General features: G+C 35.1%; 1 protein-coding gene across 1 annotated transcript; it reads left to right on the plus strand.

Moving 5' to 3' along the window:
• Positions 1-6,440: 6,440 nt before the first annotated feature.
• Smp_153190 (hypothetical protein) lies at positions 6,441-21,971 on the plus strand (the record flags this gene model as incomplete). The annotated part of the gene is made up of 10 exons (XM_018799929.1): positions 6,441-6,980; positions 7,019-7,471; positions 8,156-8,704; positions 9,477-9,920; positions 11,421-12,053; positions 13,576-13,893; positions 15,380-15,634; positions 17,636-18,080; positions 19,411-19,967; positions 21,669-21,971. 10 exons carry the CDS (start codon positions 6,441-6,443, stop codon positions 21,969-21,971), a joined length of 4,497 nt encoding a protein of 1,498 aa, XP_018653794.1.
• Between the last annotated feature and the right edge of the window lie 985 nt (positions 21,972-22,956).

Here is a 22,956-nt window from a genome sequence, read left to right on the forward strand (position 1 = left end):
TTGTTAATTATTCACTTATTAATCCTAACTATTTTTTATATGAGCGTATGTGTGTGTACACTTCTTATCTTATTTATCACATGTCTGTCATTGATTTTTATGTGAGTATAAATATTGATTAACGCTTGATTAAAGCGAGTTGGCTTACCCGCCGTCTCCAAATGCTTGTCATTTATGCTTCGATCGCTGATATTTGCTCATGTGCTTATAACTTTCTGGTCTGCGTCATTTGTCAATAAAACTGTAAATGTTGATTCTCTTTGCCTTTTGATTTTATGCACCGTTAAGATTTGTATTATAACAGTTATCACGGTGAACGATTAGCGAAGCATGGCACTACAGTATTATGAACCAGATAGACTTATCAGGATAGTATGTAAACTAATAGGTTTCGAAGATAATGCGATTGTCATTATTATTTGAATGAGACTACTCTCAAATTGTTTCAGTAGAATTTAATGGTTTAGAAATTTGAATTGATGTTTATTGACTTTAATTATTATCATTATTAAATCATAAATTTAATGATGCCAAAAATTGTCTGATATCGATCCTTGGACAGTAAAGTTCTATGTATTGTTATTTTCAGACATTGATTTATATGTCATCCAAAATGAAGTCGTACTAGACCACCTATTTAAATAAACAATTTCCCATTAATTAAAACAACTTTTTTTTAAAATCTTTTGTAAGCAAGATAGATTTTTTTAAAACTATTAAATGTGGACCTTATTTAAATGTGCAAAAGTCCTATTTCATGTACACCAGAACTACTAACAAGTTCCTTAAGATTGTATGTTTATTTGTCGTCAGATAATTCATTGGCCTTCCACTAATTTACTAATGCTAATATACTTTCGCACAAAACTAGTTCGGTTCTTGATTACAAATCGCTTGATAAATGGTGGGTCGGAAGCACTTAAAAGTCGTTTAATGTTCAGGAGACTTATTGTAGTTATACCTTCAAGGAATAAGATAGGAGAAACCTTCCACTGTAAAATTTTGTATTTTATATTTATTTATTGAAACTTTCCAGTTCATTGTGATTAACAGTTTTAAATTCATGATTGCCACAAAGAAAGTTTCAATGAGAATACGTTTACTGAGTACTTCAATAATTTCGTTCAGAACTTCCAGATCTTGTTGCTCATCCACAAAATGTGAATCTAATCGTATGGAAATCATCGATAAACTTAGTCACTTGACGATACATAAAATATTACTTCGATAAAGGATGGTATCATAACACACGAACATATATTATGTTTACGAGACACTCTGACAAGTATGTATAAATCTACGTTCATTCTTTTTAATTTAAACCATCATCTGAAGCCTGAACTGTTCAAATTTACTTATCTGTACACATCAAGTCACTCTAATTTCCTATAAGTTCATATTATTGATTTTTTTAAAACAAAATCAGGCTAATATTAATGAAAGAAAATGGACATTTAGGCTTTTATCAATCAGTATTGACTATGAAACTACAAACTTTTTACTGTTACTCTAGTGCCTGCTAAACTGTCGGCCTAATTATTAGTAGTACCACATAGGTATAAATCCTCTGCTCACATTAATTATTTTTATTATAAACATCAACCTCACTTTATGAAACCAATAACGCAAATAGACATCGATCAGACACTGCGTTGAAAAAAACCTTTGCTTTTGCGTATTTCATAACAAATTAGTAGTGCTTGACAAATAAGATAATAGGTTGGACAGTTTAGATTATGATACTAATAATACACCAAACTATTTGCCACATGATACACGATTTCAACCAACAGTTGGGAACAGGGACAGAATAATCTATTCACTTTAAGTATAAGCATTCAATCACAGTTTGATCCGAGTAGGGAATTTCGATTGAATCAGTAATCTGTATATTTGTAATTACTGAATAAGCACGTCTAACCTCGCTCGGCAAACTAGATGCACATGTCGTGAAGTTCAACAATGAACCATTACCTCTCAAAAGAAGCTACATTTACACAATGACGATCTATTTAGTCAATCTTGAATGTCGAGTGTAATTACAATTACATAAATCATTCGACTTATGTGCTTCACTTAAAAAACAAAACTGCTTTTCAGACTATTAAATGTCACACCTATGTAGGATTGACTCGCCGTTGTTGTGGATGATCTCTGTGTTGAATACAGAAATCCCCATCCAAAAGATTATTAGGTAACCATTCGTTCACTGTGTAATTTTTTATGGCCTCAAACAGTTAAATTCGGTATTTCTATATCACTGACTGGTTCTTCTTGTCCTACATATTTGGCCTTCATACTTATGATATTGTTATACCAGTCCTATTCAAGACATTTTATTTATTTATTTAAACACATAAATATTGGTGTAAGGAAGCACCAGATACATATGCGCCTCACAAATCTCATTCGATTTGTGTGAGGGCTGTGATACTGCCCAGGTGCCCAAACTGAAGCACGTGGTTTTCTTAGGGGGTCACACCCGGAGCCTTTGACCTAAAGATCTAGTCCACAAGGCAGTGGAGCGTCGTGAGGAAATGCAGCCCCATGGTAGTCGGCGACCAACGATTGATTCATACGCCATTTGTGCCCTCAGGATACTGGAGCCCATGTGCACCATTGGTTTGGAATCAGGGTTTTCCAACTCCCCTAGGTGGACTTTCCGTGTCCACCAACCCGGTTAAAGCGCCGGACATTCACTTTTCGTCCTCCCACTTTCTTAAACAACACCCCCGCCACGAGAAGGCAGTGAGTAGGACTTCCCTGTCAGAGGCTATATACGCGTGGCCATGTGAGAGTATTTCGAGAGGGAGAGCGGACTGTCCCCACTCTCGGCCGTACCAGGGTATTTGGGGGACAACAAAGGTAATTCTCTTCAAAACTGGGTCTCTATTTTAAATTAAACTGACGTTCCTTCCCAACACTTGGATTCCTTGAAACATACCTCATTATTCCGATAGGGAAGTAGCATGACAAGCCGCGAAACAAAAACGAAATACATATTACTTACATTGAAGATAACAATCCATCCCTATCGAAAGTATAGTTGTGACTTGAAACACGAACAAGATATTTGAAAGGTAAACTTTCATAGTCATCAGTCTTTTGTCATTTATATCATGCCAAGATTCGTTAATTCACGCTAAAAATACGTTTATCTCCAAATAGTGTTATTTAAACCACTGGCATGCATACCTACTCACAAACCGGTGGAAAGCTTACGAGGATATTCTCTTTCGAATTTAATGTCTCGGGTTTACAACTACCTATCCTAAAATTTAGTCAGTGCATCATCTGGATGAGACTGGCATTGGTACAAAATAATAAAGGGGAAAAGGATAGGATACCCCTCATGATATAGCGCTAACGATTTCGAATTCTGGATGAGAAAAAACTAGTTTTCTTGTTCCCCCTAATCTCCGTACTCCATTACCTGTTACACAGTAAATATAGATGAAAGCGCGATAATAGATTACTGGGTTATTTTTAGAAGTGAACATCCGATTTTTTTACTTAAGCAACGTTTTCCAATTATTTCGTATCAGGAATGTTCGAATTCCACTCATATTTTCTATGTAGTGAGAAATTTCTGGCGTATAAAATACCAGAATATTGGTCATGAGCAAGCAAGTTTTCACTCACTTATTCATACGACATGGATTAATGATTTTAACAGTTCAGTACATCAATCAACAGAAAACTTATTTTATGTCAACCAGAGCCAGCTGTTCGGTAGAAAAGCCCCAAATGTAAAGACCATACGCGCAATTTTCAACCAAAAGAACGCTAGCAGAAACCTGTAATCTAATACCCAGTTTATAACTACGTTTACAATTACAACTAGATTTGCAGTGTTGCTTTAGTCTGTCTAGAAAAGGACCATTGAAACCTAGTACTATCTATCTCATAAAAAGACGTTTTTCCTACCAACAGTCATCTGTTACAGGTTGATCAAATACAGACTAAAAGACAGAATAACCGACTCAACTCTTGAATAGCTCGGTCCACTTTCTATTAGTTCATGTCTACAAATAGTGAACAAAATACCTAGATATTTCGCAAACAATTAAACTTAATGATAGCACGGACGTGTATGAGCAATGACCACTAAATTAGTTATTATTTCAAATATATTTGCAAAACAGGTATTTACATGATTATATTTCAAAAAATGTAAACTGCTCGAACTAAACCAACAGTCAGACCGAAAAGCAATTACAACAAACAATAGACGCAACCGTGCTTAAACACTAAAGTAAACAGTTCTATTCCGAACAGTATTACACCAATAGAAGCACTAACTGGTTTTACAGTATGCATTTTGTCGATCAAAAATAATTAAATTAGTCCCATAGAAACATGAGCTATTAAGTCATCTGTAAGGACCGAGATAAGTTTGGATATCGGTCGATCAGATTAAGACATTGACACGATAGGCTGACTGGCTTAACCTTGAGGCTAGTATGCGTGAGTTCGATGTTGGGGTAGAGAGACGAAAACTATTCTATTCCTGACTGGCTGGCAAGCACGCGCGCGAGAGAGAGAAGACAAGGACAACTGGAACACTAATCACTTTATTCCAATCCCGATCTAGCACTCGAATTCCGAATTCAGATTAGTGTCAAAAGATACATGAATAAATAGATGAATAACCTGACCACAACGTCCATAATCTAGTTAAGTGAAAAGCAGGATATGTCAGGAATGAAAATACTTATTGAGATTTTCTACATCAAAATCAAATCACCGTTTGATCTGCGGTAACTTCTCATGCTGCCTTGTATGTGGTGGACTTCAGCTTTCTGGAATTTCACGGGTACCTTTCGTACTTATTTCAGGATGTCTAAATCACCTTTTGGACAGGACGATGAACATGAACGCAGTTGTCAAGTTTGAATCACACTAAGGTAGTATATACTATGGTGATCATGCTTGTATCCAATACGTTAAATGTCCGTCTTAAGTTTCATAGAGTTCTAAAACTTTTAGCTGCAACTGCACCGCTGTGAGCCATGGTCTTGAGGTCGTGGTTCACTATTACCCGATCATCCTAAAACAAAACTAAGATCTCCAACGCCTCCTCCAAGCGCCATTTATTGTATCGGCAATGTACATGCAGATACGCTCCACCACGTCGATAGGCATTGACTACATTGTAGAACAGCTAAGAGGAACGTTTGGTCCGGGCTGTAGTGCACATGCATCTGCATCCCCCGTTACTTTTCTCCAAATTTTGAATCCATCACCATAAAATAAGGGCTTTCTGGTACTCTAATAAGTACTGGTCCTTATGAGGAATATTTGAAATTTATTCCTAATTTTTGTCGACGACCTATCAATAAATGTTTGGTCCGTCTTAGAAAAGGTACTTCAAGTCCTAGCTTTTTTAGCTTTGAGAGAAGTCTGTTATGCGATACCATATTAAATGATTTAAACAACACCCACTGGTTTCCCATTATTGAACGATTCTGTTCGTCACACTCTTGCTATAAGCAGGTTGGTTGTGCGGGATAATCCTTTACTGAAACCGTGTTGCTCACTGTCTAATAAGTTGTTAGTTTCCATGATCATATTGGCTTTTTTTAGTTATTTTTTCCAGCGTTTTAACCTCGACACTAATGAGGCTGACTGATCTGTAGTTTGATTGGAGTTGTTTTGATCATATCATGTAAGTTGGAGTGACAGTTTCATTTTCTCAGTCCACAGGTAACTTACTCTGTCTGAGTGATATTCTAGATATCTTAGTCAGCTGGGTAACAATGTATAATTCAACTTGTCTCAGGATTTCGGGGTTCAGCCCTCTCGGTCCTGTTGATTTTTCCATTTCTATAGTCCTTAGTACTTTTAGTACGTTCTTGTTTGGTTTCAAGTCGTCCTACGTGATATGTAAGGAGAAGTTTTTTCACACTCGTCTGCTTAACTGGTAACGGATTTAAGCCAAATAACATTTATTTTTCTTCAAAGTTTGAAGGTTGTCGATTATCTCAACTGTTTTTTGTTAAAATATTGTCAATAAAGTCAGTGTGTTCAATTATTTGTCCGTGAAGTGGTGAAGTATAAATATTTGAATTATTAGTCATTTTCATTCTGAAATGTCATTCAAGGATAATTGTGGATCAGCTTTATAGAATCGCTCTGCAGACAGAGATGTTCTGTGGTGAGAATTCAGCTGACTCACATTTTAAGGATTTTAGCGCTGATTTCTGTTTCGTAGCCATCGCTGGTAGCAATACAGGAACTTGTATCTGAAGGTTTTATTTAATTGATATAAATTGTCCTAGTAATATTTGTCCACATACATTGTATTTAGACTTTGTTTTCAGGCATTTTATAAAATAAATTATACTCCATATTTATGTACCGTAAGCTCTTTAATGAACATCTGTTTTAATTTTATCATTTATATTTCAGAAACAATATAGCATCCAATAAACCAAGAAATGAAGGTTGATGATGCTGAACAAGATTGGTTGTTTTATCTTGCCCAACCAAATAAATTATTATTGGATATTGAGGGTTTAACTATATCACATCAGTTAGAGTTGCTTAAACAATCCTTATCACAGGCTGAAATAAGTGAAAGAAAAACTAGTCTCACTAATTGTGAGAATAATTCAGTGGACAACTTCATCGGAGAAAATGAAACTATGAATCCTGATGACATATTTGTAGAGTCGTCTAGGTTATTCAAAAAGTCCAGAGTTTTGGATATAATGTCCTTACAGATTGCTGCTAATCTAAAATTCAATCTAAATCTTTTTCGAGTCATATCAGAAATGCCCGTTAAGCTCCTTGCACGTCTCTATAGAGTGCTCGTCATGAATACTTCAAGATTTTCGTCAGTTCTACAACCTCTGTTTGAACAGGCGACAAATAAAGAAAATATTTTCATCATAAATCCTTATGGGTACTATACATGGTCTCAGTTAAATCCTATGACAATTTATGGTATAATGTCTTACCATATATGGTGCCTTCATGTATGTTTGTGCATTCACATGACATTAATATAGTTTAGGTATCTCATACATCCAGTATGCTGCCGCATCCCTTTCGAAATCTTACTCCCATTGTTTCCGGTTTAACTGAGGTTCCTGAGGTGGCATTTTTTGCGGACAATCGCGTGGAAGTTGGCGTTGTTCTTACTCGCATACAGGAGTCTGTAAACCAGTTAAACGAAATCAATAGTCTTTTGGATGATCTCAACATAGCTAGACCCCTTCCTTCTGTGTTTTCAACTCAGGATTCTATGTTTTCTACAGTTTTTGAACCAAAGAATAAGTCTGCTCAGGAGGATCAGAACCATAACGGCCTATCAGATTTTGTTCTTAATAACTCGATACCTCTCTCCAAAAGCTATCTTTCTGCATCGCTTAACTTTGTGCTCGGAAGATATGCCTTTCAGCAGCAACAGTTTGCTCAATCACAGAAGCTTTTTCAAATCGCTTATGATGAAATGCTAGATCAAAAGGTATTCTACATTTATGCAGTTATTCGCTGAATGACTTTATCATTGTATTGATAGATGTTCAAAAGGAATAATTAACTTGCACTACGTAGTTTATATTACATATGATAAATTACTGTCTTGTTGTTCACCAGAGATGAAAACAATTTTCTTTTTTCCATCCCTTTAGATTGTAGTTTTTAAAGATTTTGAGTGTCATCATATTTTAGATATATTTCTTTTGGATGAATGAATTGAAAGGTATTTGTAATATAATGGCTGTTGCATTTCATAAATACAACGTTGGAAAGTTTGACTCTGTAGGAAGATTCTAACTTGATTTCAGGTGTTGTATTCTCTCAGTATTTTTATGCAATGAGGAAATTGTCCGTCACTAATTGGGCAATGACATCAGTATACGGTTGTGGAGATCGTTGAATTTTGTTGAAATAACTGACCAGGTTAAGTTTGGCAACCACTGGGAACTTGCAGAGCTGTTTCGTCTAGACGTGACGAGTGGACTTCAGTCGTGTCGGATGCAAGGAAGTCACCCACATAAGACAATGACACAACTGTGTCATCATGCTTTATAGATTCACTTTCTACGTTTTTATTTTTGCTAATTTCTTAAAGTTACCTTTCAGTGTTTCGTCCTCGTGTTATTGTAACCGAAATTTTTAAAAATATTTTCTGTTGTCTAATTTACAGTTTGAATATTTAGATGAAGCAGGAGCTACACCGAAATTACTACATGCTTATTTAACTGCTTGCAAATCATACACATCTTCAGAGTGTATTTCAGACGAATTTTCACTTTTTCAATCTGACAATCAATTTTTAGAAACGTTTTGTCGTTTATTAGAAGTAAATACATTAGATTCTCATAAAGATTCAATCAATATATTTTGGATCCAACCATGGGATACATCGTCCAGTAAAACATCCGTCAATATGGAATCTAAAGTTTGTAGTGGAATACTTACTACCATAGAAGATCATCTTTATCAAGTTCTACTGAATGTGGACCAATTTTTCATTGATGATTCATCTAATCCATATGTTCCAATCAGTTTAGGAGTTCGTAATAAATTAGAAAGTTTATGCCTAAAACAATTGCATAATTGTATTAGTTTACTTGGTGATACAAACGATACTACACGAAATATACCTTCCACAAAGCAATCAAATCATACTAAGAAGTTATTATCAAATGATAAAATGTCAATTTTTAACTCAGTTCATCAGCTATTCACTAAGGTATGTGTTATATTCTTGGATATTTTTTTGATTACCTACAATGTAGGATGATGGTTGGAGGTAGTCAACAAGAAACCCTGTAGACTTTAGGTTTCGTTCTACTTGGCACTCGTCAGTAAGGTGTACCTGTTATCTTGAAAAAAACTAGTGGACCCTAGCTGATTCAATCCTGTGTCACCTAGCTTCACAGTTAGTTACATTACTATTGAGCTATTCCGGCCTCGACTGACCTACAGAATTGAATTATGTATACACATTTGAACTGATAGACGTTTATGTTGCACATATCAACTATGATTAACAGATTTTATGTACTAGTTTTTATACAGTACTTCTTTTGATGAAAGTTAATCATACAAGGCATATATTGTATCCTAAGTTCAAACAATTATCTGGTCATAGACTACCGATATACACTGTTAAGATTCTGGAAGTATTGGGTGGTTGTTTCGCTTCAGCATGGGACTATTTAGCAGTTCACATCTACGACCTCTCATCCGGAAATCAAACCCAAGACTTTGTTGTTCATTATTTTCAATATAGAGACGTGTTAAAAATGTGAGTGGCCAAATGTATCAATAAATTTTCTTCCATAAAAAAGTATCTCACACTGTAAACATTTAAATTGAAGCGAAAGAATTTCAGGCAATGTATGTTTTAAAAAAGCGGGATTTATTGTTTTATTGGCTAATTCTTGTACATTTTCCATCTTTCTAATTTTCATCTGCCTACTTTTATATTTAATATCTCGTCATATTGTTTTATTTTTCAGGTACATATATGTAATACAGTTGATCGACTAATGTCTGAATCTATAGAATTGCCACTTTCACTATCAACTGAATTGTTAATGAATATTCCAGAGAGAAATTCTGAAAGTTCAACAAAAAAAGAACATAGGTCATCGTCTTCATTGTCTTCTTCATCATTATCATCATCATTTTCTCCTCCATTTATTGATGTAATAATTGGACGAGAATTTCTATTTGATTGTTTAACTTCTATAATTGAAAAGCTGTCTACTTCTAAAAATCCAAACTTATCATCTTCGTCTCAATTTATTGTTATATGTCAATATGTAAGGTTTTTGGTTCAAGAAGGAATTTGTTTACTTGGTAATTTAGTGCATAAACCACTTCCCAAATCGAATTATGAATTAAATTCAATACAAAAGAATTACCAAGATCTATTAAAAACACTTGTATCACATAAATTGGTAAGTCTATTAACTCGTTAGTTAAAAGTGTCTAACTTCTTCCGATTGTTATTGTTTCTATTATTCCCGTTCAAGGTAAACAAAAAACAGTTTACGTTAGTTTATATTTTTATAATCAACCCAGTACTTGTATTATTGCGTTATGATCTTATTGTTGAATATTCAAACAAATGTCGGTAACCTTTAACATCTCTTCCCTAAGAATTGTCGCTACTTGTGTATTTTCTTGAATTTAACCAATAGATTCTGAAGTTATCTTTGGATTTTAATTCACGTGTTTTGTGCTTTTATTCACCATAAAAGCCTGATTATCAAAGACTAATAACTAAAATCTATCGTTCTGGGAATTTTTATTTGGAAAGCTAGTGTAATATACATATGTAATAATAATATCCATATATTACATATAAGGGCAGTAACAAATAATTTACCGCTTAACTGACATGGGAGATGATTCTGCAAAGGTCGACTAATTCAATCCTACGCAGCGGAAAATATGGCATCTATGTGCATCGGTTCAAGTTGCCTCCAAGTGCCTTGCTACGACCTAGGGTGGGGTGGGTGCTCTCACATGGCCACGTGCATACAACCACTGCCAGGGGAATGCTACTCACTGCCTTCTCGCGGCGGGGGTATTGTTTACGAAATTGAGAGGACGAAAAGCGAATGTCCGTCTCTTTAACTGGATTAGTGGACACGGAGGGTCCACCTAGGGCAGTTGGAAACCCTTGATTCCGAACCAATGGTGCACACGAGCTCCAGGATCCTGAGTGAAAAAGTGGCGTATGAACCAATTATTGGTCACCGGGTACCATGAGACTGCATCTCCTTACGTTGCTCCACTGCCTTGTGGATTAGAATTTAAGGTCAATGTCTCCGAGTGTGTGACCCTCTAAGAAAACCATCTGCTTCGTTTTCGGTACCCGGGCAGTATCATAGCCCAAACACAAGTCAAATGACTTGTGTGGCTCATATGTATTCGGTGCTTCTTTATACCAATATTTATGTGTTCAAATAAATAAACTACGTAAACACAGTGGGATGAGATTACTGATATAAATGCTAAAGTTGTTTATTTACTGATAGTATCAATGTTAGTAAAATATATTCAGTATTTTCCTCAACTTTTCTAACCATTGTTAAAGATAATCGTTCATACCTTACTAAGTGGGCTGCACCTACCAACACGGCTCGGTTTAATGATCAATGATTTTATAGACTTATGCCAAGCTTCATTTTGGCCGCTTCTACCCTTCGTTCAACCTACCTCTTCTACACCAACTAAAATAAGTAACACATGCTTTAGCCACCTCAGTGGATTAAAAACATTCGCATTCTTCGCCTAGTACATTCGTTCTGTTTTTGGTAGACGGATATCTTGCCTACTCCGCAGGCCACACAAGTTCGTAAGAGCAACACTATGTGGAATTTGCTTGGATCACATTCAAATAGAGATGGTTCGTTTTATACATGTATTGTCATGTACTTTCTTTTATTTAGATGGATTTCTTGCCAGAATCTTGCAGAAAATATATCCAGTCTATTTCGGAAGCAGTAAATTCCAGAAGTTCGTCGGAAACAGAAATAAACTCCGACCTTTTTTGTGCCTTTATTCCTGATCCACTTTCTGACCTACCTAATCTAGATATTGATCTTGATTCGAACTTACATCAAATGGATTCGGATGGCTTAAATTCTCCGGGGCTTGGATTCTGGGCAAACTACGAGGCATACCAAAATACTGGATCGTTCAGGCAACAGGTATCCAGAGGTGGATCCCCATTCGGGATTGTTGGTGATGTGGATATGCGCAGCTTAGCTAATCAGTCTCCATCAACATCATTTCCTCATATGTCTATTCCACAGTCCCATGTAACTGGTGGACATGGACCTTTTGTTAATCAACCACTTCAAACTCTTTCCAGAGAAAACCCACTTGTATGCGATCTTCAAGTAATACGTCATCTTTTAATAACAAGAAATCCAACCGATATAAATATGTCAGTCGATTATCTATTAAGGTCAGGTATGACACCAACTGGAATCTTAGAATTAAATGGTTCATGGCTCCCATCTTTACATTATTTAGCTTCACTGGAAATAGTCGGACCACATCCTACCAATGAGAACAGTGTAAGTTATTACGTATTAATCTATTTCATTTGTGTGCCCTTTTCTCTAACAAATGAATCAAGCTGTTTTCAATAAGTAATTACATTCCCAATACGTTATATTTATTTATTGTTGTCGGCGTAAGCAAGATAAAACCTAGCATACATGTGCATAGGTTCAACTGGTAACACAACATAAACATAGCGAGATGAATACCAGTGTAGTAGAAGCAGTAATGGTGTCAGTGTTATTAAAAATATTAGATATAAAGAATAGGATTTAAGAAGATAGAGTTGATTCACACGATATAAAAAGTACAAAATAACTTTGAAAGTCAGTATCTGACGTAACACAAGGAGGTAATGAATGTTTTCCATTGTGATTAGTCCTGAAACACCATATTACCCAAAGTTTCTAACCACTGTTACTGATAATCGCTCAGATCTCAACCAGGTAGTCTGCAACTACCAATATAGCTCTCAGTTCAACAAGTGATGACTTCATGGGTGAAGTTTACGCTAAAATGTATACCGAAAAGCCAGATTTATAAATCTGTACTTAGTAAGTGATTTACATCATTCCTTCAACATTGAATGTGTCGATAGCTTCACTTGTCTTGGAAGTCTGATCGGCCCTAATGGGTTGGCGTCCGACGAAATGTCTGTACGGACTCAGAAAGCTCGTCTGGCTTTTGCCAACTTACGTCACCTATGGCGAAGGCGAGATGTCCGTCTATCAATTAAGGGACGAGTAAACCGCTCAGCAGTTCGTTCTATTCTACTTTACGGCTGCGAAACGCGGCCATTAAGAGTAGAAGATAGTCGTAAGCTACTAGTATTTGACCACAGATGTCTTAGGAATATTTTTCGCATCTGCTGGGATCACCGGGTAAGTAATAGTGAGGTTAGACACATGCTATTAGGAAATAATGGTAAATCAGTTGATGAGGTTGTGAATCTTCATCAACTGAGATGGTTGGGCCACGTGTTAAGTATATCTGAACACCGATTACCACGACGCGCAATGCTGACTAGTGTTGGGGATGGTTGGAAGAGAGTTAGGGGCGGCCAAACCAAAACGTGGCATCAGTGCTTGAAGTCACAAACCTCTTGTCTGAGCCATGTTGTTAGATGCAGACTACTTGGTTGGGGCCCGAGTGACTATCGTAACCAATGGTTAGAGACCTTGAATGATATGGCTCAAGATCTTTTTAAGCAGCCCAGCGGCATCCATTCTTTATCTTTTAGATTCCAATTTTTTAAATTCTTCGTGATCTTTTTATTTCACATATTTATATTTTCTTGAATCATTGTCTTCGATACCTTTTCTATTACCAATAATACTGTTACTACTTCTACTACTCTGGGATTCGCCTAGACAATTTCATCTCTCCCGTGCTAAACCGGGTATGGCAACTTCAGCCGAGCTATACACGCACCTTGCGTTTGAATGGCCGACTAACTTTAGTCATAAATCTCTGTTCAAATAATATGTTTGAAGTGTTGCAATCATTTTCGTTATTTTTTGTATGTTTCACTTTAAGTCAACCAATTCAATCGATTTATTGTTATCATCATCCGGAAATATTATGTGGGGGATTACAGTATTAATACAATTGGCTAAAGGTTCATCCATAATTCGTCATGAAATATCACCATTTACAGGAGCTAGGGCTTTTTTACTTGCTGCTTTAAACAATCTGGCGTCAGTTAATTCTATCATACCACCTCCATCGTCATCATCTGTTAATCATGTTACAACAACATCCGGTCATGTAGTTGGAAAGCAATCTCGTCTTTGTGATGCTTTTCAATGGATTCGTGCTGGTATCAGACATGAATTACTATTGGCCGACTTACTGGTAAGTTCATGGAAATTCATCTATTTGCCGGTGTTACTTTTCCGTAGTTTCACAATTTTTAAAGCATTGGATTTCTCCTGAATGGGTTCATAGAGTTCTCTGTATATACATGTGAGTAATCGATTTTGAAGGCGTCAAAATGTTTCCTCATGATGTGGAACTGCTAAGTTAATAGTATTCGGTATGGGCTTACAGTTTCCGGTAAGATAAATGAATCTATTGATGAGATTTTAAGGTAAGACCACGTGTTACAATGTTCAATCACTAATTATACATGACTACCGTAGAAGCAACGCGGAGTAACAGTTTTAATCAAATGCTGACCTTAGTTAGACAACTAGTAGAAGATGGAAAGCACTGAACAGTTTATTTTGTCCTAGTATGGGACTTCTCAACAGTGCTCACCAACAACCCTAATCTACTATTGTGTTTATGTGTCGACTTAACTTGAGTCACACCAATTCCGGATAATATTTCTATTTTTCCAGTTTTCCAGACTCCACTTATTTTATTTATTATTATTTAAACACATAAATATTGGTACAAGGAAGCACCAGATAAATATGCGCCTCACAAATCTCATTCGATTTGTGTGAGGGCTGTGATACTGCCCAGGTGCCCAGACTGAAGCAGGTGGTTTTCTTAGGGGGCCACACCCGGAGCCTTTGACCTAAAGGTCTAGTCCACAAGGCAGTGGAGCATTGTAAGGAGATGCAGTCCCATGGTAGCCGGTGACCAACAGTTGGTTCATACGCCATTCGTTCCTTCAGGATACTGGAGCCCATGTGCACCATTGGTTTGGAATCAGGGTTTTCCAACTCCCCTAGGCGGATCCTCCACATCCACCAACCCGGTTAAAGCGCCGGACATTCGCTTTTCGTCCTCTCACTTTTGTGAACAACACCCCCGCCACGAGAAGGCAGTGAGTAGGACTTCCCTGTCAGAGGCTATATATTCGCGTGGCCATATGAGAGCATTTCGAGAGGGAGAGTGGACTCTTCCCACTCTCGGCCGTACCAGAGCATTTGGGGGCCCAGACTCCACTCGCTACAAGTTATTAAGTGTTATTCTTTTTTTAAAACAATGTTTATGATTTGTTGCATTAGTGATGATGGTTTTATATTTTAAAGTATTCCTTATAAATTTAGGTAAGATTTTGACAATATAGACTTGTTGGTTGATTTTGTTTGTTCTTCATTTTTACACCTTTTCCAAGTTTAGTTCTCTTTATTTTAATAATCGGATAGAAAGTTTTACCAGTTTCATAATGGTGTTAATATATCTTGCGATTAGTCGGTTAAAGGCAGTTGGAATAAACTCCTAGGTTTATGATTCATAGATATTGTTTCATTTATGCGTGTATACGTTAGAAAAATCTGTATAATCTAGCTTGTGCTATTCAGTGATGTTAAGTCCATTCAATTGTAAATTATGAAAATATATTTTAAATGTTATTGTCTTTTTCAAATTAAAACAATACAATAAGGAATTCTTGAATCCATCTTCATTTAATAATTTCGGTGGAAATAGTAATCAGTCACATTCAGGTACAAAATCAACTCTTCATCCTGGACAAGTATCATTAAATGATTTAATTAGACGAGTTAAAATTTGTCTTTGTTATGCTGCTGGTTTATCATCAAATGCGAATTCTTTAGAAACAAAAATGGAATCCATGAATTTGATTGCTTTGTCTAAGGAGTTAATTACTGCAGCCACTTGTTTCTTGTTAATGGTTAAAGTGAGTTATAAATTTTCAATGTTCATTATATTATATCTGTTGAACTGTGTAGAGTCATCATAGTAAACCAGTGTATCGATAGTTAAGGTGTTCAACTTTTATTCACCAAGTTGCAGGTCTAAATGCCGCTTGACTTACTTGCTGGTTTTAAAAACACTCACATTTAAAGTATGGCTCTGGAAGCTAAGCCCACGAATTTCTATCTAGTTATGAAGTAGTATGAATACTTTATCGGTTATTTAAGTGGGTCGAGGACTTGGTGGTTAAAACACTTGACTTTCAACTCGCAGATTTCAGGTTTGAACCTGGGCTCTCCTCGCTCCACCTGCTTTGATTCTAGTACCTAATTATATATATATATATATATATATATATATATATATATATATATATATATATAGTAAAAAATTATACTTGGTTGTTAGTGTTTTCATGTGGGTATATAGGCACCTGAGTAGAGTAACCAGTATCAGGCTTAGTCATATGGTGTGTAACTATGTATCAGGTTATTGACAATACTTAAATGGAACAACATATGCTGTTTTACTTTCGGATATTTTGTGGTGTTACCTTTATACTCCTAATTTTTATCTTGCGTAACAGTAAATTATATCCATTTGTATCGTTTGTTTGGATCTTCCCATCGATCAATTTGCAGTACGTGAACATTAGTTTTTCAGTTTAAACCAGTTAGTTATTTATAAAACTGAGACTTAGTTGCTTGATTATGAATTTTATAATCCGTTCATTTATTAAAGTTTAATTATTCAATTGATGTCACACTGACCTTTGACATAGTTTGTATGTATGTTACATTAAATGCATACTTTTGTGTTGATATCACTGAATCATAGTTGTACAGTACTCAGGAAGAAAAGTAAACTACTATGAACGGATTAAACTAACGTGTTTGCTATTTATAGCCTGAGGTAAAGACGGACTTTTCCTGTCATACTGAAATTCATTTTTCTCAATGTCTTTTCACTCATTTATGATATCTTATGTACAGCAAATCTAGGCTATGAAAGACATTAGTTTGTTGTTGATCTCTACTTCATATGTGTTCATCTGAAGAATGATTTTTCATCAGTCACTTGAAATCAGTGCAATAGATTACTATCGTTCTATGGAAATTCCCTATTTTATCTTTTTACTGAAAATAGTACTGGACTTGTTGTGAGGTATGCTGAGTATTGTATTCAATTGTTCATTTTCAACATTGAAGTCTGTTAGTTATTCATTTATAATCAACGTAGAGCTTGGGATAAATATGCGTTGGTTCTAGTTGCCGTATTATAGAAAGGTAGGATGAGATAAAATTAACAAGGTCAATAGCAAAGGAATGTATTATCAGTTATAATTTGAAAGACTAAATATTGAAAGTATGGTACAAAAGGATGGGATCTAAAAGTATGTCCGAAAGAATACTTCAATTCAAGACGTAGAAAAAAGAGCCAGTGCATTTGCACCATCGTGGTCGATTCTAAGTCATATCACTTAATATCTTCAATCACTGGCCACAACCGTGCAGACCCTAATCAAGTAGTCTTTACCTACCAACTTGGGTTAGATTAGCAATTAAAAATTTCATCGACCAATGCCATATCTCGGTTTATCCTCTAACTTTCTTCCAACCTATTCCTACATCAAATGACATCGCACTTTGAAGTAGGCAGTGACCAGAAATGTATGGTACATGTCCTAAATCATCTCAGTTAATGAAGATTCTAACCTCAACCGATTTCGTATCTTTCCCTGGTACCCTATTCCAGTACGGATTCAAATAATGGAAAATAGATGTATTGCTGGTTAGTACGACTCGATATTATATATTGATTTTTATCAGTTCGTAAGAAATATAAGCCTTGTCCATTTCAAACATTGAATTGGTTTACTATATTTCTACTACTAATAACTCTTAAAGTGTAGCAACAAAGTGTGTCCATGATGATAGTAAGAAAAGTTTGCCACTTTGTATACTCTTTTCTATTCCTATTTTAGGAATGTGATTTCTTGTATCCCATGTCAATTTCATCAAAATCTATTTCACTACCTTCCGGAAGTATTTCATTTCGTGTCGCATGTGCTGGTTCCTTAGATTTAATTCGTATTCTTTTACATTTTCATGAAGTATTACATCCATCATCATCGTCTCATGAAAGTTCCAGTTCAACAACCACATCATCATCAACAACAAACGCTCATGTAAATTCGGAAAAACAAAATTCTAACCATCCAATCAAAAACATTTTAAGCGCTACCGTTAAATTTGGTAATGCAGATAGATTAAAAACTGTTATAAATGAATTTTATGGATTAATTATTCATGGATGCCTTGTCTCTGCAAATAATTCCATAGATACAATAAATAATTTAGCATTATCTGGATCGGAACAATCAGTGCTACAACAACAACACCAACGTAGTTCCCGAAATTATCACTCAGGTTAGCATATATGTTTACACAAGTGTTTTATGAATGATGCTGACTAGTTTCTATTTCTCTTTGATTAGTCGTTACACGATTGGTCATCGGTTTATTTATTACTGTTGGGAAATGAATTGTTACATGAAAATTATACGAGAATCGGTCAAGATGGGTTTTATAGATTATCAGTTTGGATTTTTAAACCTATCCTGATTGGCTGGGTTCGAAAAACATAGCAAAGCACTTATAGATATCTGGATATTTTTCTCTGTGGTGTTGTTGGATGGAAGGATGAGAAAGTCTTTGACTTTCGTTTATCGTCTTAGCAGCTTAGATGTTGAATCAACATTTATTGTGGGGTTTCATAGAAGTTGGTTAAAGTGTATTTTTGTTGAGTCAACTCGTGAATTGTAGCCAGATCCGGGCTGCAACAATCAAGCAACACTGGTGATTGATTTGTAAATCCTTATGTAATTCTGGCGCTAAATAAATTTACGAAGAACAGATTGTAGATGTTTATGGATTACTTTTACGAAAAAATAGTCATTTTATAATGTAGTTTATTCGTCTTTAAGTATCTAAAATAATTGTTTTCTAAAAATTGTAGACTTCACTTCACAACAAGATTCAATGCATAATCTTGATAAATAGTTTCTATAATTAACCGAATGGATTCGTCATAATTAGTTTAATGCATAGATTGTATTTTTCACAGATTGGTCTCATTTCAGGTTACATTGAAAGTCAGGATACCACTGAATATATAGGGTTCAATAATCTCTGAAGCCAAAACAACTTTATATTCAATAACAATGGACAATTGTAGCAATTCATTACAGAGATTGACCGAATTTGAAATTATCCCGTTGATTGTAGATGCAGTGGTTCTAATGGTCAAGTGTTCACCGTAAAAACTGAATATCTTGGATTCAATTCTTGGTGAGGTTGTGAATGTGTTTTTCTAAAAAGTCTCAAACTAGAATGAATCATCTATCCAATGCTTCCTAGTCTTCTGTATTACTTTAACTAAGATCAATTTATGGAGAATACAGTGTTTTTAACACCATCGGATGCCGGCTCAGTGGTCTATCGGTTAAGTGCTCCGGCGCGAGACTGGTAGGTCCTGGGATTGAATCTCATGAGGCGGGATCGTGGGTGCGCACTGATGAGGAGTCCCATAATAGGACGAAACGGTCGTCCAGTGCTTCCAGGTTTTCCATGGTGATCTAGCTTCAATTGACTCATGATTTCAACCATGTTTTTAATTTGACAATTAGTTTGTTTATTTTTCAATATTATATTTCATTGTTAATATCATATGTACAATTTTTTTAATATTTATTTACAGATTCATTATCTAATCGTTCTGGGATCAGTTTGCCTACTTTATACATTATAAGTGAAATGTTAGCAACGATAGATGAAATTGCACTAATAATGTCTACTGTTGGACTTAAATTTCCATTAGATAATAAACGTGTACTTTCTAATTATCCATCTATTGGATTACAATTATTAGATTATTTAATAATTGGTTTTGCTCAAATTACCCATCAAATTAGTGGAAAATTTAATTTACAAATTTTAGAACAAGTAATTAATTGTTTTAATCCAGCGAATAATGTAGAAAATATTAAAAATGATGAACAAATGAATGAAGATACATTAACTACAACAAAAGGGACAACTACTACCATCACCACCAGTACTACTAATACATCTACTGATTCACACTCTACTACTAAATTCCGATCTTCTAGATGGGATAAACCAAAAGATAATTTATCCAATACTAAAAAACATAATAATAGTAATAAGCGATATCATTCTGACAGTCATGAATCTGTGACATTACCGTTTCTAGATAAACAACTGTGGATTTTAGACTTGGAAACAAATTCTTCAGTAAGTCTATTAATATACATGTTATATTTACAATAGATAATTCGATCTATATGATAATTTTCCAGAATAACTCATCTATATACTGAATACAGGTTTATGTAACTGGCTTGGTGACATAATTTTTCTTCGCGTCTGAGGAAATTAATGGGATCAATGTCCAGCTGCGGATTGAGTGTTCAATTTTTTATGTAGCCTTTGGACATCCATTGTTTTAGTTAGAAAACTACAGTTTTATAAAGAAATCCGATTCTTGTATTCTAGTTCACAACGAATGCAACAATTAATATTGTCACTCATCAAATACTTATATTTATTTTGCATACAAGCTAGTTATCGACATATTTTTTATAATACTGGGTAAAGCAAGTAAAACTTGATCGTTCATAATTCATCTCATTCTAAAACACAAATTAGTACAATTGGTACATAAATAGGAAATTTACAGGTTATTTAGTGAACTGATCTTAGTTGGATAACTAACACGAATAAAGAAGCAATGAACAGCCTTTTCGTTTTTTGTATGAAATCTCTGAACAGTATGAGTCTACTGGGAATTGGACCCGGGACATTCAAATCTTGCGGTGTACACTTAACCCATAGCCTATCAAGTTAGCATTCAACGTTCTATATGTCTAACTTTAATCACTATTGTAGTATCATTGTCTAACGTTTCTATGACTGAAACCCTCATAATCTCCCTACACTAATGGGGAATTTAGTCAATCAGGAAAAAAGAAGAGTAAAGCGCACACTAAATAGTAATGAAAAGTGGAATAAGAAGAATAATTTTAGAAACCAATCATACTTATCAAAAGCGTACGATTTCCGTTGATTCATCAAAGTCAGACTGAGTCAAAGTTGTGAGTATTTGGAAGTAAGATTAGAATAATTAATAGTACTTGATGTACTGTATGTAACAGATATCGTCGAATCTGTCCGAAACTCACTCTGACGGCTACAAGTTAGCCGGCACTTGAAGACAAAAGACGATCATAAACTTATGTGGAAAGTAGTCTTTTGTAATTCTAAGTAAATAAGTAAAGCGAAGAATAATGTATAAAGCAATTATTGTTTCAAACAAACATCACAAAAATACAGTTCAGTGTTCTAGTGATTATCACGGCCAAAAAAATAGACCCATAAAATATAAACATATAAAATTGTCATAATAAAATCCCTCTTACCTCTAGTAGTCTTTTTGGCAAAAGTACACTACAGAGACGACCTTGAGAGACCTATCAGCCTATTAGAAGACAGTGTTTAGTTCTGAAACAATTATAAGTAAAAAGTAATAACATTACGATCTATAAAATGTTTTAAAAGGATAAGTGGACGTATTGGAGTAGTCCAAAATATCCTTCGTCAAAGGCCCCAGAAACGCCAGGAAATTTTATATCCAATAAGCGTTGGATAGAATCTTTGCAGAAACATTCGGAAAACGCAGAATCACGTCCCACGGTTTTGATTGGAAATTTACCTACACTGTTGCCATATTTAATGTAGTTCCAGAAGTTCAAGGTCTCGACAATCTTTATCTACTCGTTCATAAGGTACAAGCTATCTGATCGTACTTTGACTTTACGCGAAGGTCCCGGAAGCGCTGTCTAATATCTGGTTGATTTGGCCACATAGTATAGTTTTACTGTCTTATTTCTTTTCTTAGAAATACACCAATTTTTGTACTTATATTTATAACTATAGATTTGTGGGAAATCATTATGTGATCACCTAAATTATTTCTTAAATTGGGCTTTAACTGTTCAACCTGAAAGAATAGACTGGCTCATATTACGTGGTGAAATAGAATTTTTCGTGAAAAATTACCGTCAAGCTTTGTCAACATATCTCGAATTCGGTAGTATTGTTACGGACGCATTCTCAAAGAATGTTTTATCAGTCTTTTTTACAAAAGAGGTATTATATATATATATATATATATATATATATATATATATATATATATATATATATATATATATATATATATATATATATATAACGTAATGATACCGCCAATTAGAGAACAGTGACTTGTCGACCGGAACAATGACGCATAAAGTCGTACGAGCAGTCTAGAGTCTTTGTCGATTCTTTTTCCTGCCTGTTTAGTCCAAAACACAAATCTCAGCCTCCGCATTATGAATCATGTATTTCAAACATACTGGGTTTATATAAAAACCAAACAGACCACATCACAACATAAAACAGAAAATAACATTTTTCCAAGATCTAGCCAAAAGTGGCTGTGAATGTGGGAGACTGTAATTAATAAACTTGGACATAACATAAAAGTAGTAAATCGTATAATAATAGTCTGTAGGTCGAAATAAAGCTTATAATGAGAGGAACATGAATATACATCGTTTAGTTACTTAACAATTATACAATAAAAATCTATGTATAGTATTAGTCTATAAACAGATTCCAACAGTTACCATCCATTATTCTCGTCGGGATATAATAAAGTTTACTATTATAGTGCCAAAGATAAATGTAAGAACACCCAACAAGACCATGACTCTGCACACTCTCCCCTTTGACAATTAGCTAGTCTTAATCTTATCTTACTGGTATCTTGAGGTTTTTTGCTAGCCAGTAGACTTTCGCCTTTTTTGACCACTTGATTGAACCAAACTCATCAAGCACACATCGGGCTGCAGGAATCTCGTCGTGGAATTGATGAGTCGCAGTCCTAAACATCAGTCGAAAGATTTAAGTAGCCAGTATATATATACATAAATTAAAAATCTCATCTCACAAACCAGTGGCTATCTGGGCTCAACAGCTAAGTGGATAACGCGATGTCACTTAAAGCGAACGGTAGTAGGTTTGAGTATCATAGTGAACATCCAGGTACATGGAGCTAAAAAGTCCTGAATGGAACGAGATGCACATTCTAGATCCTACTGCCAGGTACTATTCATCTTTGCCTAGAATACTAGTGTCTAAATTTAATTCCTGGGATGATATTGCTCTCTTTAAGTTGGAT

Source organism: Schistosoma mansoni, chromosome W (genome assembly GCF_000237925.1).
Source record: "Schistosoma mansoni strain Puerto Rico chromosome W, complete genome".
Taxonomy (NCBI): Eukaryota; Metazoa; Platyhelminthes; class Trematoda; order Strigeidida; family Schistosomatidae; genus Schistosoma; species Schistosoma mansoni.